Source organism: Littorina saxatilis, linkage group LG8, assembly GCF_037325665.1.
Source record: "Littorina saxatilis isolate snail1 linkage group LG8, US_GU_Lsax_2.0, whole genome shotgun sequence".
Taxonomy (NCBI): domain Eukaryota; kingdom Metazoa; phylum Mollusca; class Gastropoda; order Littorinimorpha; family Littorinidae; genus Littorina; species Littorina saxatilis.
In genome coordinates, this window is record NC_090252.1 from 29,749,056 (window position 1) to 29,763,467 (window position 14,412).

Consider the following 14,412-nt stretch of genomic DNA (forward strand, 5'->3'; position numbering starts at 1 on the left):
AATATGGTGTCCTCGGAGTGCTTATTCTGGATCACAACAGCCTGAGTGCGTCCAGTCAGGTAGGAGCAGAACCACCCCAGAGCCGTGCCTGTTATGCCGAATGTGGTGTTCAACCTTGCCAGCAGTATATCGTGGTCAAGGGTGTCGAACGCTGCGGATAGGTCCAACAGGGCCAGAAGCGAAACAGAGCCGCTGTCACAAGCAGTGAGAAGATCATTCGCTACCTTAAGTAGGGCTGTTTCAGTGCTGTGATCTGCGCGGTAGGCGGACTGTAATGGTTCAACCATACCTGTCTTAGCGAGATGCTCTGACAATTGGGCCAAAACAACTTTTTCAAGGACTTTCGAAACAAAAGGCAAATTGGAGACAGGGCGGTAGTTCTTGAAAGTGTTGATGTCAAGGTTAGCTTTTTTCAGGAGGGGAGTGACTACTGCATGCTTAAAAGAAGGGGGTACTTGACCGGATGTGAGGGATTGATTTATGATGTCAGTAATGACAGGGAGTAATTCCTCTAGACACTCATTTAATAGCTCTGAAGGAATTGGGTCGAGAATACAGGATTTGGGTGGAGCTTTTTCAATGATCTTCTTCACTTGTTCTTTAGTGACAGGAGAAAAATCATTGTCAGGATTGTCAAAGTGTGTGGCAGAGTTTAAGCCCCAGATATATATATAGATGGAGGTACGATTGTCAAAGCAAGGCGAAGCAACAGCACTCTGCTGACTGGCAAAGAACTGACATCCTGACACACAACTAATTCTGATAGTGATACTGATAGTTATACATACTGTGTATGATATGCAGTGTCCCTTTTCTTTTCAATTTATGCACAATAGAGCCACATTTCACTGCCGTTCACTGGCAGTGATCTCTTAGCACGTGTTTTTGTAAACTCCACGACATCAAGCCGAACTCACGCGACCTTGGTCAAAACATGTTATCAGCAATCACTGCGAATGTGCGATTATTGCCACAACGAATCGTAAATTCTGATTGGTATGTTTTTGAAAGAAAAGTGTTAAATGCAAACACACATGTATACATGTCAGAGTTAGTCCTGATCACAGGCTAAAGCCAGTTAGCAGTGTGCATGCTGTTGCCGCGTCTCAGCACTCTGTCTCACTCTGTCTCACTTTGACAAGCATGCCTCGACGGGCGCTGTGGGGGGGTGGTAAGACGTCGGCCTCTTAATCGGAAGGTCGAAGGTTCGAATCCCGGCCACGGCCGCCTGGTGGGTTAAGTGTGGAGATTTTTCCGATCTCCCAGGTCAACTTATGTGCAGACCTGCTAGTGGCTTATCCCCCTTCATGTGTACACGCAAGCACAAGACCAAGTGCGCATGGAAAAGATCCTGTAATCCATGTCAGAGTTCGGTGGGTTATAGAAACACAAAAAATACCCAGCATGCTTCCTCCGAAAGCGGCGTATGGCTGCTTAAATGGTGGGGTAAAGAACGGTCATACACGTAAAATTCCACTCGTGCAAAAACACGAGTGTTCATGGGAGTCTCAGCCCACGAACGCAGAAGAAGAAGAAAAGCATGCCTCAATTAGGGGCACTCATTATCCTGACAGTGTCAGAGTTTCTTTCGGAAATAGTCTATTACTATTAGCATTTCCACAATATAAAGAGGTTGCGAATTAAAACCTCCTTCAAACATAGATCTATGGAAAACTTACTATTCATGCAAATTTGCAAATCCTGTCGGAAAAAAAAAGGTGGATCAAAATTAAGTTCTCACCTTACCATTCACCAAAGATAGATGCATTGAGGGAGTAAGCATCAGTTCACTGTTTCATGTGTGTGCACACATACATGTATACATAGTAGTTGACTGTCACCTGTATTCACATGCACCAGTAATCTACTCCTGAAAAGGTTCCCTTTCTTAAACAAATCAAACAAACAAACCCGAAATATCCAATGGGAGGGGGGGGGGGGGGGGGGGGGGAGCGGAAATTCTGTCACTTTAAGCTGTTATACCCCTTTAACATTCTAGAAAATAGATAAGCTCTCTAGCTCTTTCTCTCTCCTAAAATCTATACAGTGGAACCTCCCTGTTAAGACCTCCAAAAATGTGTGAAAATCAGGTCTTAAAAAGGAGGGAGTCATAAAATGGAGGTAACTTTACACATGTTATGAACAGAACAACCTAAAAGAAAGCAAGGTCTTAAAATGGAGGAAGGCTTAAATTGGGGGGTCTTAAAAGGGGGGTTCCACTGTAGTAACACAATGACAATTTATTCTGCAGAACTTAGCTGATCGTCATGTCGGAGCTGTCGTATGAAGCGTCGGACGAGGCGTCGGAGAACGAGCTGTTGGAGCGAAGCCTGTCAGTGTGGCGGGGATGGAGCAGCATCCAAGAGAACTTCACGCCCATTCCTCTCGACATTCACACAGCCTCCAGCATAGGACAGTACGAGTGTGTGCGCAACCTTATCAACAGGTGAGTTTGGCTCATTCCCAGACCTGTTTACCCATGGATACGATTTTGCCGTATTTTGTACGCAAAGGATGTGACCAATACGTTTGGAGAGAAAAAAATACGACGATCGTAAAAAAAATCAAGTTTGATTGTGATTACTAAATTTATGGAAGAAGAAATCGAAAGTAGGTTGCCAAACCTGTTCTTGCGATAGCCCAGTGGATAAAATCCAGCTTTGACGATTGGTCAATGTAATCACGTGAGACGTGATATGATGAGATTTTATCTGCCGCCATTGTTGTCTGTTTTTGGAGACCTAGCTGTGGCATATGTGGACATGTTCTGTCGGTTAACATGTTAACCAGGTAAGGAATACCATTTTGCGCTGGTACATACACCTCGGAAATGAAAATGTTATTGCTGCCCTTGAAGCAGTAGCTCATGAACGTTTCTTGTGAGTTGCAAAATACGCTCAATATTTTGAAAATACACTGAACCTCGGTGAAAAGTACACCTAAGTCAAAGTGTGGGTAAACAGGTCTGCATTCCTCTCGACATTCACACAGCCCTTAGCATAGGACAGTGTGTGCGCAACCTTATCAGTAGGTGAGTTTGGGCTGTATGCAACACTAAACCTTCACCTAAATCTTCTGCAATCACAGAACGTACCACCAAGCTGATAACTAAAAGCTCAAAGCTCATTAGTATCAGCTGTTGTCTTGTACGTATGTTGCACATTCTGGAAAGACATGAACTTTGACATAGAGGATGATTTTGCCACTACACAGTATTGGTGTTAACCGGTATTTTACCGGTTGAAACGAGAATATACCGGAACAAAAATGGCTGCCGGTATGACCTACCGGTTGATTTTTAGAAATACCTGGTTTTTTTCGTCGGTAGAACAATAAAACCAGTACTCAAGTTGGACTCTAACTGGTTCCAATGACCAGCCTACCATTTTTTTCTGGACTGGGTTGCATCATACAAGTTTGCATACCGGTTTAAAAAAATACTAGCGCCATCACTGCTACAGCAAATTGATATGCATCAAGTTACACTTCTTTCGCTCTGGACCCATTCCACTTGACAAGTTAATTGAGAACATCACAGTGATCGCGCTAGGTATTTTTCAAACCGGTATGACGTCATGAGCTGGCTACAAGGCTCTCACGAAAATCGGTAAGCTTGCCAAGGCAACCAGTAAAAGACAAACAATGACTTACAATACATTAAATCAATGTCAGTGATATGCGGACTTTTTTCTCCCCCCCCCCCCCCCCCCCCCTCAAAGCAACTGTCGCACAACTTGACTGACAGTGACACATCAGCAGCCGCTGTGAGAGAGAGAGAGAGAGAGAGAGAGAGAGAGAGAGAGAGAGAGAGAGAGAGAGAGAGAGAGAGAGAGAGAGAGAGAGAGAGAGAGAGAGAGAGAGAGAGAGAGAGAGAGGGGGAGAGAGAGAAAGAGAGAGGGAGGAGAGAGAGAGAGATAGATGATGATGATGATGATGATGATGATGATGATGATGATGATGATGATGATGATGATGATGATGATGATGATGATTTTCAAGGATAGACGTTTAAGGCGACGCCTTTTCTTACAACCGGTCCTTACTTCTAATACAAATATCTAACAAATGATAAACAAGTAAAGCAACATGACAAATAAACAAAGTAAACGAACGAACCAGCAAACAATCGACAAGTAAGCAAACAAGCAAATAAACATAAACAATAAAATGGCAAAGTAAGCAACATACAAATCGAAAGCGAAACATGCAACATGTTAACACATGGAAAGTGATCGACGGTAAAATTCACACGATACCAACGTTTACACTAATGCTAATAATGATTATATGGTGTAAATGATAATGATGATGATGATGATGATGATGATGATGATGAAGTGATGATGGAAAATCGCAACATAAATTCCACATAATACATATAATAAAGAACATATTTGTGTAATTCATAAAGCTTTGCCAATTGTTGACAGCTACTTGCACGTGTTAAGACTAGTATAGCCATCTAGGTAGACATAAAATGATTATGCAGAGCTTGTTTAAAACTCTTTAGTGAGGTTAATGATCTTATTACAGACGGAATGGAGTTCCACACCATAGCGCCAGAGAAGGCTTGACTAGTTTTGAACAAATCAATCCTGGGTATTGGTGGTAGAAAATTGATAGACCCGTACCTTTCGGTGACTCTGTGAAATAGGTCCTGAATATAGATGGGCACTTCGCCATGATATACTTTATACAGAGAGAAAGAGAGGGAGAGAGAGAGACAGAGAGAGAGAGAAAGAGAGAGAGAAAGAGAGAGAGAGAGAGAGAGAGAGAGAGAGACGAAATAAAATAGGAAAGCAAATAGTAACCACGCAACTGGAAGACTTACTCTCTACTGTTACAGTTTCACTTTCGCCTAGTCTTTGTTGTCAAAAAGTTTTCACGCGCAGAGCCAACAGCATTTCTATGACTTAGCGATTTTGAATGGTCTTCGAGAGATGAATGTTGAAAATTTCGACAACCTCTTGTGTAACCATTTTTTTGACGTGTTTTTTTGCAGTCTTCACAAAACATGAGAAAGTTCTCCCCCTCCCCCTCTGTCCGCAACCACAGAAACTCTTTGCACCATTTTTCCTGAAATCGTTTGACAGTGGAAGATGCCGATGTTGGTTTCTTTGCCGCCGCTTGAGACTCGGGCTCTGCAGATGTACTAGGCCGTGAAGTACTTTCACTTTCAGTTCCTTCATTCAAAGGCCTTTTCTCACCTCTTGGGGGTAGAAAAGACAGTAAAGATCGTTGCTTCTTCATCGCAATCGACTCGCCTCACAATAATCAACTGTATGTAGACAAAGATCTAAGCTGGTGTGAGTACGTGATTTCCCGGTATGATGCTATGTCGGCTATAGTTAGACGCCGTCCCTTATAACATAAACTGAAAGATTTTACGATGGACCGGGAACCGAAAGAAATGGCGCGAAAAGTATGATGTCTGATTTTTGACGTCATATTTGACACCTTGACATCAAGTGTCATCAATGGAGACATAATCGCAACATTGTAGCGCTGTCACAACAAGCCATCCAAATCTCTCTCTCTCTCTCTCTCTCTCTCTCTCTCTCTCTCTCTCTCTCTCTCTCTCTCTCTCTCTCTCTCTCTCCCTTTCTCTCTCTCTCTCTCCCTTTCTCTCTCTCTCTCTCTCTCTCTCTCTCTCTCTCTCTCTCTCTCTCTCTCTCTCTCTCTCTCTCTCTCTCTCTCTCTCTCTCTCCCCCTCGTACTGACAATTACAAACGATTTTTGTAATTACTACTTTTTTTTTTACCGGTCAAACCAAATAACAATCGGTACGTCTGACCGACATCCACTTTTTTTTCCGGTATTGGCGAATCTTAACCGGTAAAATACCGGAAATTACCGGTAAACGCGATCGCTGCATCAGCAAGAAACATTCACCAGAATGACCTAAATATACTGGTAAGGCCAAAAAGAAAAATATGTCTGTTTCCGGTAACCCGACCGAGCCTATTTTTAAGCGCCGACCCTAAAGTTTGTTTTCGCTTTTCGCACCAAAAAAATAAAAAAATAAAAAAAATAATAATATGAAGTCAAGTATACTTTATTTAGTTCCAATATATCTAGGTCAAAAACATGTGCTAAATAATTGTAAGTAAACTAAGGGAGCGTTTAAAAAAAAAAACAAAAAAAACGTAAAAAGACCGACCGACCGACCCTATTTTTTTCGGCGATGTTACCGGAAACAGATATATTTTTCTTTATGGCCTAATGTCGGTTGTGACAGACATGAAAACATCACTGGTTCTGTCTCTGTCATAACAAAGCAACACCATAACTGGACTCTTCATCTGTGATGCCTAAAGCAAGGGTCTGGTATACATTGGAACCTGGGAGCTATCACAACCACTAAAAATCGGAGAAAACCAGGTCGTAAAAAGGAGGGAGTCTTAAAATAGGGGTAAATTTACAGAGGTTATGAAGTTACGACCAGAATATCTGGGAAACTGGGTCAAGAGAAGGAGCCTTAAATTGTGGATCTTATAAAGGAGGATCGCCTGTCTTCACCCAAATTCAGTTGTAACGTGAAAACTTTGCTAGATCATAAGAACTTTTTTTTATGGTTAAAAAATACAGTGGAACCCCCATTTTAAGACTTCCTCCATTTTAAGACTTTCTGTTCATGACTAAATTTACCTCCATTTTAAGACTTCCTCCATTTTAAGACCTGTTTCTTTCTCAAGATTTTTGAAAGTCTTAAATGGGAGGTTCCACTGTACACAATTTGTTGAAATAGAAATGCACACCCATCTCTTCACAGGGGTGAGGTTGAAATCGACCGCAAGAACATTGGAGGCTGGACCCCTCTGATGTACGCCAGTTACATCGGCCACGACCACATCGTCATCCTCCTGAGCGACAGAGGCTGTAACGTCAACCACAAGAACCAGCGCGGACACACGCCTCTCATGCTGGCCGCCAGCTGTGGCAACGAAACCGTGGGGCGCACTCTTTTGCGGGTTTGTTTCTTCTACAGTTGAACCCCCCTTTCATGTCCTATCAAAATGTGGTCTTAATAGCCAACATCGGCGCGATCTGATGTAGCTCTGGTGCTGGTACCGCTAAACTTAACTCTCTACTATACAGTGGAAAGGCCCCGTTAAGACCTCAACAAATTAGACAAAGTCAGGTCTTAACAAGTCGCGTAAGGCGAACTGTAAAAAGGCTTGGTCTCCTGGAGACGGATGTTTGGTTTTAAGAAGGAGGGAGTCTTAAAATGGAGGTCTTCTTCTTCTTCTTCTGCGTTCGTGGGCTGAAACTCCCACGTACACTCATGTTTTTTGCACGAGTGGAATGTTACGTGTATGACCGTTTTTTTACCCCGCCATTTAGGCAGCCATACGCCGTTTTCGGAGGAAGCATGCTGGGTATTTTCGTGTTTCTATAACCCACCGAACTCTGACATGGATTACAGGATCTCTTTCGTGCGTACTTGGTCTTGTGCTTGCGTGTACACACGGGGGTGTTCGGACACCGAGGAGAGTCTGCACACAAAGTTGACTCTGAGAAATAAATCTCTTGCCGAACGTGGGGACGAACTCACGCTGACAGCGGCCAACTGGATACAAATCCAGCGCGCTACCGAATGAGCTACATCCCCGCCCTGGAGGTCAATTTACAGAGTTTGTGAACAGTAAATATGGGAAAGCAAGGACCTAAATTACTGGGGGGGGGGGGGGGGGGGGGGGGGGTTACAAGAGGGGATCTACTGTACTTTACAAGATGGTTCAGCGAGATATATTTTTCTCGGAATCAACATTGTGCAGACTCTCTTCGGTGTCCGAACACCCCCGTGTGCGCACATGCGCCCGATAAAGATCCCAAGTTCACAGCGAAAGTCTCAGGGCTTGGAAACACGAAGACACGCATGCATCATCTCTCGCCTCTGATTATCATGATCGTATCACGATACTTTTACGAGACAAACCTAATGCTGGTGTGTTGAAGAAGACAGCCACAGCGGGCTTGTTCGAGTCAAAGTATCACACCATATCCTCAGTGTATTACCAATGCCTGTCCCAATAGAGCCCAAAGTGGTCTACGAGTAAGAGGACATAAAAGCCTAATAGTCAGTCAGAGAAAGGGGTAGCACATTAGTACATAATCTCGCTGCACCTTTTATCTCCCTGAAGAGAATTGTCATTGGTTATGCATTAGTGACACATTCGTAAAGCGAACACTGAAATGACAATTCTGTTGACACAGCGTGTGAATGTGTTCAGAACGGGGCAGAGCTGGAAGCAGCCGACCGGACCAGTTGGACGGCACTGTTTCACGCTACATACTGACACTCTGCATGAATGTTTTCAGAACGGGGCAGAGCTGGAAGCAGCCGACCGGAACAGTTGGACGGCACTGTTTCACGCTACATACTGCAGACATGGGACTGGTCCGAATTTTATCGGAATTCCAATATTTTCCTTAGCTCACAGACCATTCTTGAGATCGATGCAAATTCGTTGAGAAAAAAAAACAAGTCGCGTAAGGCGAAAATACAACATTTAGTCAAGTAGCTGTCGAACTCACAGAATGAAACTGAACGCAATGCAACGCAGCAAGACCGTATACTCGTAGCATCGTCAGTCCACCGCTCATGGCAAAGGCAGTGAAATTGACAAGAAGAGCGGGGTAGTAGTTGCGCTGAGAATGATAGCACGCTTTTCTATGTAAAAAGGAGGTGGTATGAACCGTTCAGCTGAAGCTGTCTGCGTCTGAAGTCAGTGCATTCCCACCCCAGCTCTCGCGTGAACCCATAGCAGTATCATGGGTCGCGTTTGATTGGCTGTCGATCTCGGACGATTATCGCCTAGGCCTAATTATTCACCGATTGCCTGCCGATCTCCAAACGCCGAAGGTGAAAAAGGTAGCATCATGGCGTCTGGATTCCGTATTGTTTTGTCGGCTGTGGAAGCTCTTACGATCGACGACCAAAGTGTGAAAAACAAGTGGAAAGCCAACTGGCTGTCAGAAGAAGTGACTGTCATTATCAACAAGAAAGAAAGGCGCCAGCTCATTGGCGACAGTATCGCCAAGATATCCATTCCCGGTCAGGCCGTGTGCACGTGGTGCGACAACGGCCACTGCGTGGTGAAATACGGACTTGGTGGAAAAAAGTGTTGGTTCTGAAAGTTTTCAAGTAAGTTTTGTGTGTGTGTGATTGTTATAAATTACACTTTTGTTTAAAATGCTAAAACATATTATTATTGTGGTTTTTATAGCTTTTTAAAAAGGCATGATCTAATTTTTTGCTATCAGGAGAGGCCCCAAAATGGCCTTTATATTTCTAACATTCATTTTCCTTTGCCCCCCTGAACCCCCTACCGGGGCGTTGCCCCTGGACCCCACCAGGGGCCCCCGGGCTTACTTTTCTACTTTTGGAACATTTGCTGGTCTCATGTCTGATACTGACACTCTGCATGAATGTTTTCAGAACGGGGCAGAGCTGGAAGCGGGCGACCGGAACGGTTGGACGGCACTGTTTCACGCAACATACTGACACTCTGCATGAATGTTTTCAGAACGGGGCGGAGCGGGAAGCGGGCGACCGGAACAGTTGGACGGCACTGTTTCACGCTACATACTGACACTCTGCATGAATGTTTTCAGATCGGGGCGGAGCTGGAAGCGGGCAACCGGAACGGTTGGACGGCACTCTTGTACGCTACATACTGACACTCTGCATGAATGTTTTCAGAACAGGGCAGAGGTGGAAGCGGCCGACCGGAATGGTTGGACGGCACTGTTTCACGCTACATACTCCGGTCACCAGAATTTTGTTGCCTTTCTCCTGGAGAAACATGCCAACATGGATGCTGTGTGAGTACACTGATAATGACAATGCTTTATTTTTCGAAGGTAACAAGAATAAGTATAGAAATGCTTTTTTGCATCTTGCCCTCGCCGTATTACTACAACTACATGTCAGGGCCTAGCATTGTAAGCCGTTTGGCGTACTTTACGCCGAAATAACATCTCCAGTACGCGGAACTCGATTTGGTGTACGCCGAAATGCAAAAACCTGTTATTCCCAAACGGTAAACCCAAACAGTCCCAGCTTTCGTTTTGACATTTTGTGCGCCGTTCGGTTCAATTCTCAATCGGTTTGACAGTTTGCTTGAGCACGCACTTCCTCTGGCATCGCGCGAGCATGCTTTGTGCCGGTGTTTTGTGGCTCTAGACTTGAAATAATGTCTCGAAGCGACATTGTTGAACGTGGTCAGCCATTCAGTGACAAAGAATCCAGGTATTCCTGGAAGTGGGAATGGCTGGATTTCGTTCCGAAGGCGGAAGGCAAGTCAGAAGAAATTTTTGTCAGTTTTCTTGTTTTCTGTCTGTGTTTTGCTTGTTGGTGAAGGCATAATTTAGTTGCTCAATCTTCTTTGGGGGGGGGGGGGGTAAAAAATCTCCAAACAATCTTCCAATTCGGGGGGCGAACCCCACCAGGGGGGGGGGGGGGGGGAGGTCAGGTAATGCTGTTTATCCTACATACCTGAGAGAGACACCCGTGAGATAATAATCGTTCAAATCACACGTGTGTATATCATGTAAATGAGGTCATGTCAAGCAAGTCTGGCAGGGACCTGTTTTTTCACTGCTTATAATGCCAAAGTCACCGAGACAGACGTCATTATAGAAACAAAAATTGCGCTCGCTAATTACCCTTGATGAATCTTTAGAACTAACACGTCACGCCACACTTTCAGAGTGACGTTTCTTTGCTTTGACGTAATAGATTGCACAAGACTTTAGAAGAGATCGAGGTTCCAAAACAAGCGTCTTCAATTTAGCTGCCTCGACTGCAAGACATTTTCAGTAAAAGACACCGTGAGTACAGTATGTAGGATAAACAGAATACTACATGGCTTGCTGTGTCGTACCAGATTCACACTCGTTGCTTTTTCAAATAGTGAACAGCTCGCTTTCGCTCGCAGTTCAATATTTAAAAAAAACAAACCTCGTGTAAATCTAGAACGACACAGCAAGCCATGTAGTATTCTCTATTTATAATGTCTTTAGTTCAAGACTCATGAACAGGAACAAGTAATACATTTTTGTTTCCTGACTAAGAGGACAAGAGGCCAGTAAGACCTAGACCGAAAAATATGTATAGGTTAAAATGTCATGGCTTCGAACAAACTATTCAGTCAGAACTCAGAGCTCCTGCATGTCAACACTATCAGAGAGTTTGTAATAAACGGATCATTCCCATTCTGAACAGACTACAACGCAGTAAGTTGAGTAACAGATTTTGTTCTGGACATGTTCTCATTCAAACATGTGTGGCAGTTCTCCTAATTCTACAGCTTACTATGTTGTTGTTTCTAAGCTAATTGCCGGCGAGAACTAGTAAAAGTTGTAAAGAGGAACAGAGAGAGATAAATTTGCCTATATGTTTCTCTCTGCCCAGCGTTGCAGACTAGTGCATGCAGTTGATGTTATTTTTCTTTTATGATGTTACCTCGCGTTGTGTTTTTCCCTATCTCCTAGTGCAATGCAAATCTAACCCTAGTCTATTGCTATCTCTTTGCTTTTCCTAAGATTCCGGCTTGACTGGTCAACACTTAATTCTATGAACTGAACAGGAACTCAATCAACTTGAACATCGATCAAACATAAAGGGAGTCCACACATGGGTTGTAATATTTCGAGCAGGTTTATTTATCAAAACGGTCAAACGACCAGCATAAAATGGTAAGTCAAGTACAAATTACATGATACAAAATTCACCTTACAGGCACACGCTTTCGCTCAAGTAAGATGTTATCTAAAATACCTATTCTCCCAACCCCCGAATCTATCTAAGATGAGGTTCTGCAGTCTGACGCCTAGCTAACTAATCCTTGATCCCATACAGGATATGTTTGTTCCCTATCTAGCTAACTTTGGGTGTCTAGAATTTCGATGTGGATGCTACTTATTTTTCCTGGCTGCAAACGGAAGAACAGTTCTTTCCTCACCAGGCTACTGAATTATTAAATGGATAGTCTGAGACTCCTTATTGCTAAAGTTTGATCATCGAGAGACCCAGGCCTCGGCCCTTATCTCGTCGACGATATTTTAGTCCCTATGCTCAAAGTTCTACTCCTATTTATGAACGTACTGTACGCTGTCTAACCCGACTGCAATGGGTTTAACAAACGCACGCGTACGTCCAGTAGTTTTACTGTCGCCTATCTATCTAAGTTTGTCGGACCTACCCGGTCCGATTTGGTTTAGTTTCTATCTGTCTACGACGATTTTTCTCCTAGCCTATCTTTTGGATCGCTCGGAACCAGACAATTCGACTGGCCCGAGTGGTGATGATCGTCCTTTGAAGCTAATCGTACTCCTACTCTGCCTATTTGAATGAAAGAGAATCTCAAGATTCTTTACTGCTAGCAATTTACCCTACTCTGTCAAATTTATCCTGCAAAACCTAACGACCTTTCTGCGCTCCGATCTTTTATACCCCTTCTATCCTAGCAACTCTAAAATAATGTCCTGATGTTTCGCATTGGCTAAATTAGCAACAATGGCCGACTCTCTCGCGGAATCATCCGCAGTAAAACATAATCCCTCATTATCCCTACTTTCCCTACAATTACGATGTCCGCAGACATCGTTGCATTAACACTTCACTATCTTTGCTTGCTCTACAATTTTATTCTATTCAAAAGAGCTTCAATCGCCTACTAGATTAACATCTCGTCTGCTCCAGTCGGCAGACCGTTGTTCGATAGAACACAACTTTCGTCGGTCGCTAAGCCGATCGTGTCTCCTACCGAGCATTAAAACGGGCTCTAATGACCCGGGAACATATTTATTATAACTTCTCCTACTGCTTAAAATGTTCAACTATTCAACTAACGCTACAACAACAGGTTTGTTAACTTTTCGTCTTATTCCCAGCATCTAACTTGCTTTTTTTTGGGTTTTTTTTTTTTTTTTTTTTTTTTTTTTGTTGGCCTCAGTTGCATGCAGTCCGCTTCAAGCTGAAAAATAAATGAAAAGAATGAAACCCTATTTTTTTTTTTTTTTTTTTTTTTTTTTAATTCTTTTTTTTTCTCTTCCTTTTCTCTTCTTTCTTTCTTTCTCTCTACAGCTGAGCGTCCTTCTTCATTGGCGTTTTATATATTTATCAATTGTATGTGGTTTTCTACAATGGACAAAATCTTGCATCTTTAATGTTGGTTATTGTCTTACATATGTCTGTGTTTGGGTTGACTTAGGTGTTGTTTGTGGCGGTGTCATGATGGAGTTAACATAGTAACAATCACAATAAGTAAGAGGAAAAGCAAATTGTAAGCGTGCTAAAGTTTTCTTAGTAACAGTTCTCTTTTCATACAAGTGGTGTTTAGTGTAACAATGTAAGTTCCGCCTTTACCCCGGTACCGTTCTCCTTTTAGCGAAACGAAAGAAAGAGGGGGCGGTGAGGGAAGCCAGAAAAGAAGTATATATGATACACTATTCTACGTTTCGTATTTGTTTCTCTTTGTCAAACATTATTATAATATCAGTGGGAGTTCCGTATCTATATTTGCTTATGCACATCTTTCCTATCAAAATCAAGTGATTTATATATTTGCATTTTATTGAGTCAGCACCATTAATATAACCACACAAAATATGTTCTACTCCAAAGACTATTCTTATTTTATATTTCTCATAAATAGTTTGTTCAACGTATCTCCATAGCACTTTTATTTTCTTACAATTAACAAAAAAATGTTCAACGTAATCTATTTCGGTTGGACAGAAGGGGCATCTCACACTATCTCGTATTCCAATTTTATACAGAAGAACATTTGTTGGATAAATCGTGTGTAATATTTTCCAGTGCAGCTCTCTTAATCTGGATTCTTGGGTTACATTTTTGGCCAGGTTCCAATGTGACTGGTCGACATTAATGCCAAACATATCATATATATATGTTTAGCATCTAACTTGCTGATAAAACAACATGGCGGCCATCGCCCATATCGAAACTACAACTTACTCCTTACGGAAATCCTAACTACCTCATTCTCATGCATTATGACATACGGGGAAAAGCTGGCATTTGCAATGACAATCCAGATTCTATTCTGGATTGCCTTTGCTGCTGCAAACTTTATCGTGTTGACGGCATTCCCGTCACACATGTATCAACATTGAAAGCTTACCCACGCAACGCTATATTCATCTGGCATTCTCAGTCAGGTGAGTCATGCTCAGTGGAACCCCCCTTCTAAAACACCGTTTTTGTAGATTTTCTGGTCATTATCTGTGTAAATTTACCCCCCATTTTAAGACTCCCTCCTTTTTAACCGCTTGACTGCCTTAGGACAGGTATACCCGTCGTGCGCTTGTGCAGCCGCAGCGCCTTAGGACGGGTAAACCCGTCTTCTCCGTTCCGGGATTTTCCAGAAATGCTTCGTCACT

At 43.0% G+C, this 14,412-nt stretch overlaps 1 protein-coding gene across 2 annotated transcripts in view; it reads left to right on the forward strand.

Moving 5' to 3' along the window:
- LOC138973268 (ankyrin repeat and SAM domain-containing protein 3-like) overlaps positions 1-14,412 on the forward strand; it is a 48,683-nt gene that overhangs the window by 2,471 nt on the left and 31,800 nt on the right. For both annotated transcript variants that reach the window (XM_070345989.1, XM_070345990.1), the window contains exons 2-4: positions 2,252-2,446; positions 6,773-6,971; positions 9,707-9,828. In XM_070345989.1, the coding sequence (XP_070202090.1) occupies positions 2,268-2,446; positions 6,773-6,971; positions 9,707-9,828 (500 nt within the window). In that variant the 5' untranslated portion in view covers positions 2,252-2,267. The remainder of the gene's footprint in view (positions 1-2,251; positions 2,447-6,772; positions 6,972-9,706; positions 9,829-14,412) is intronic.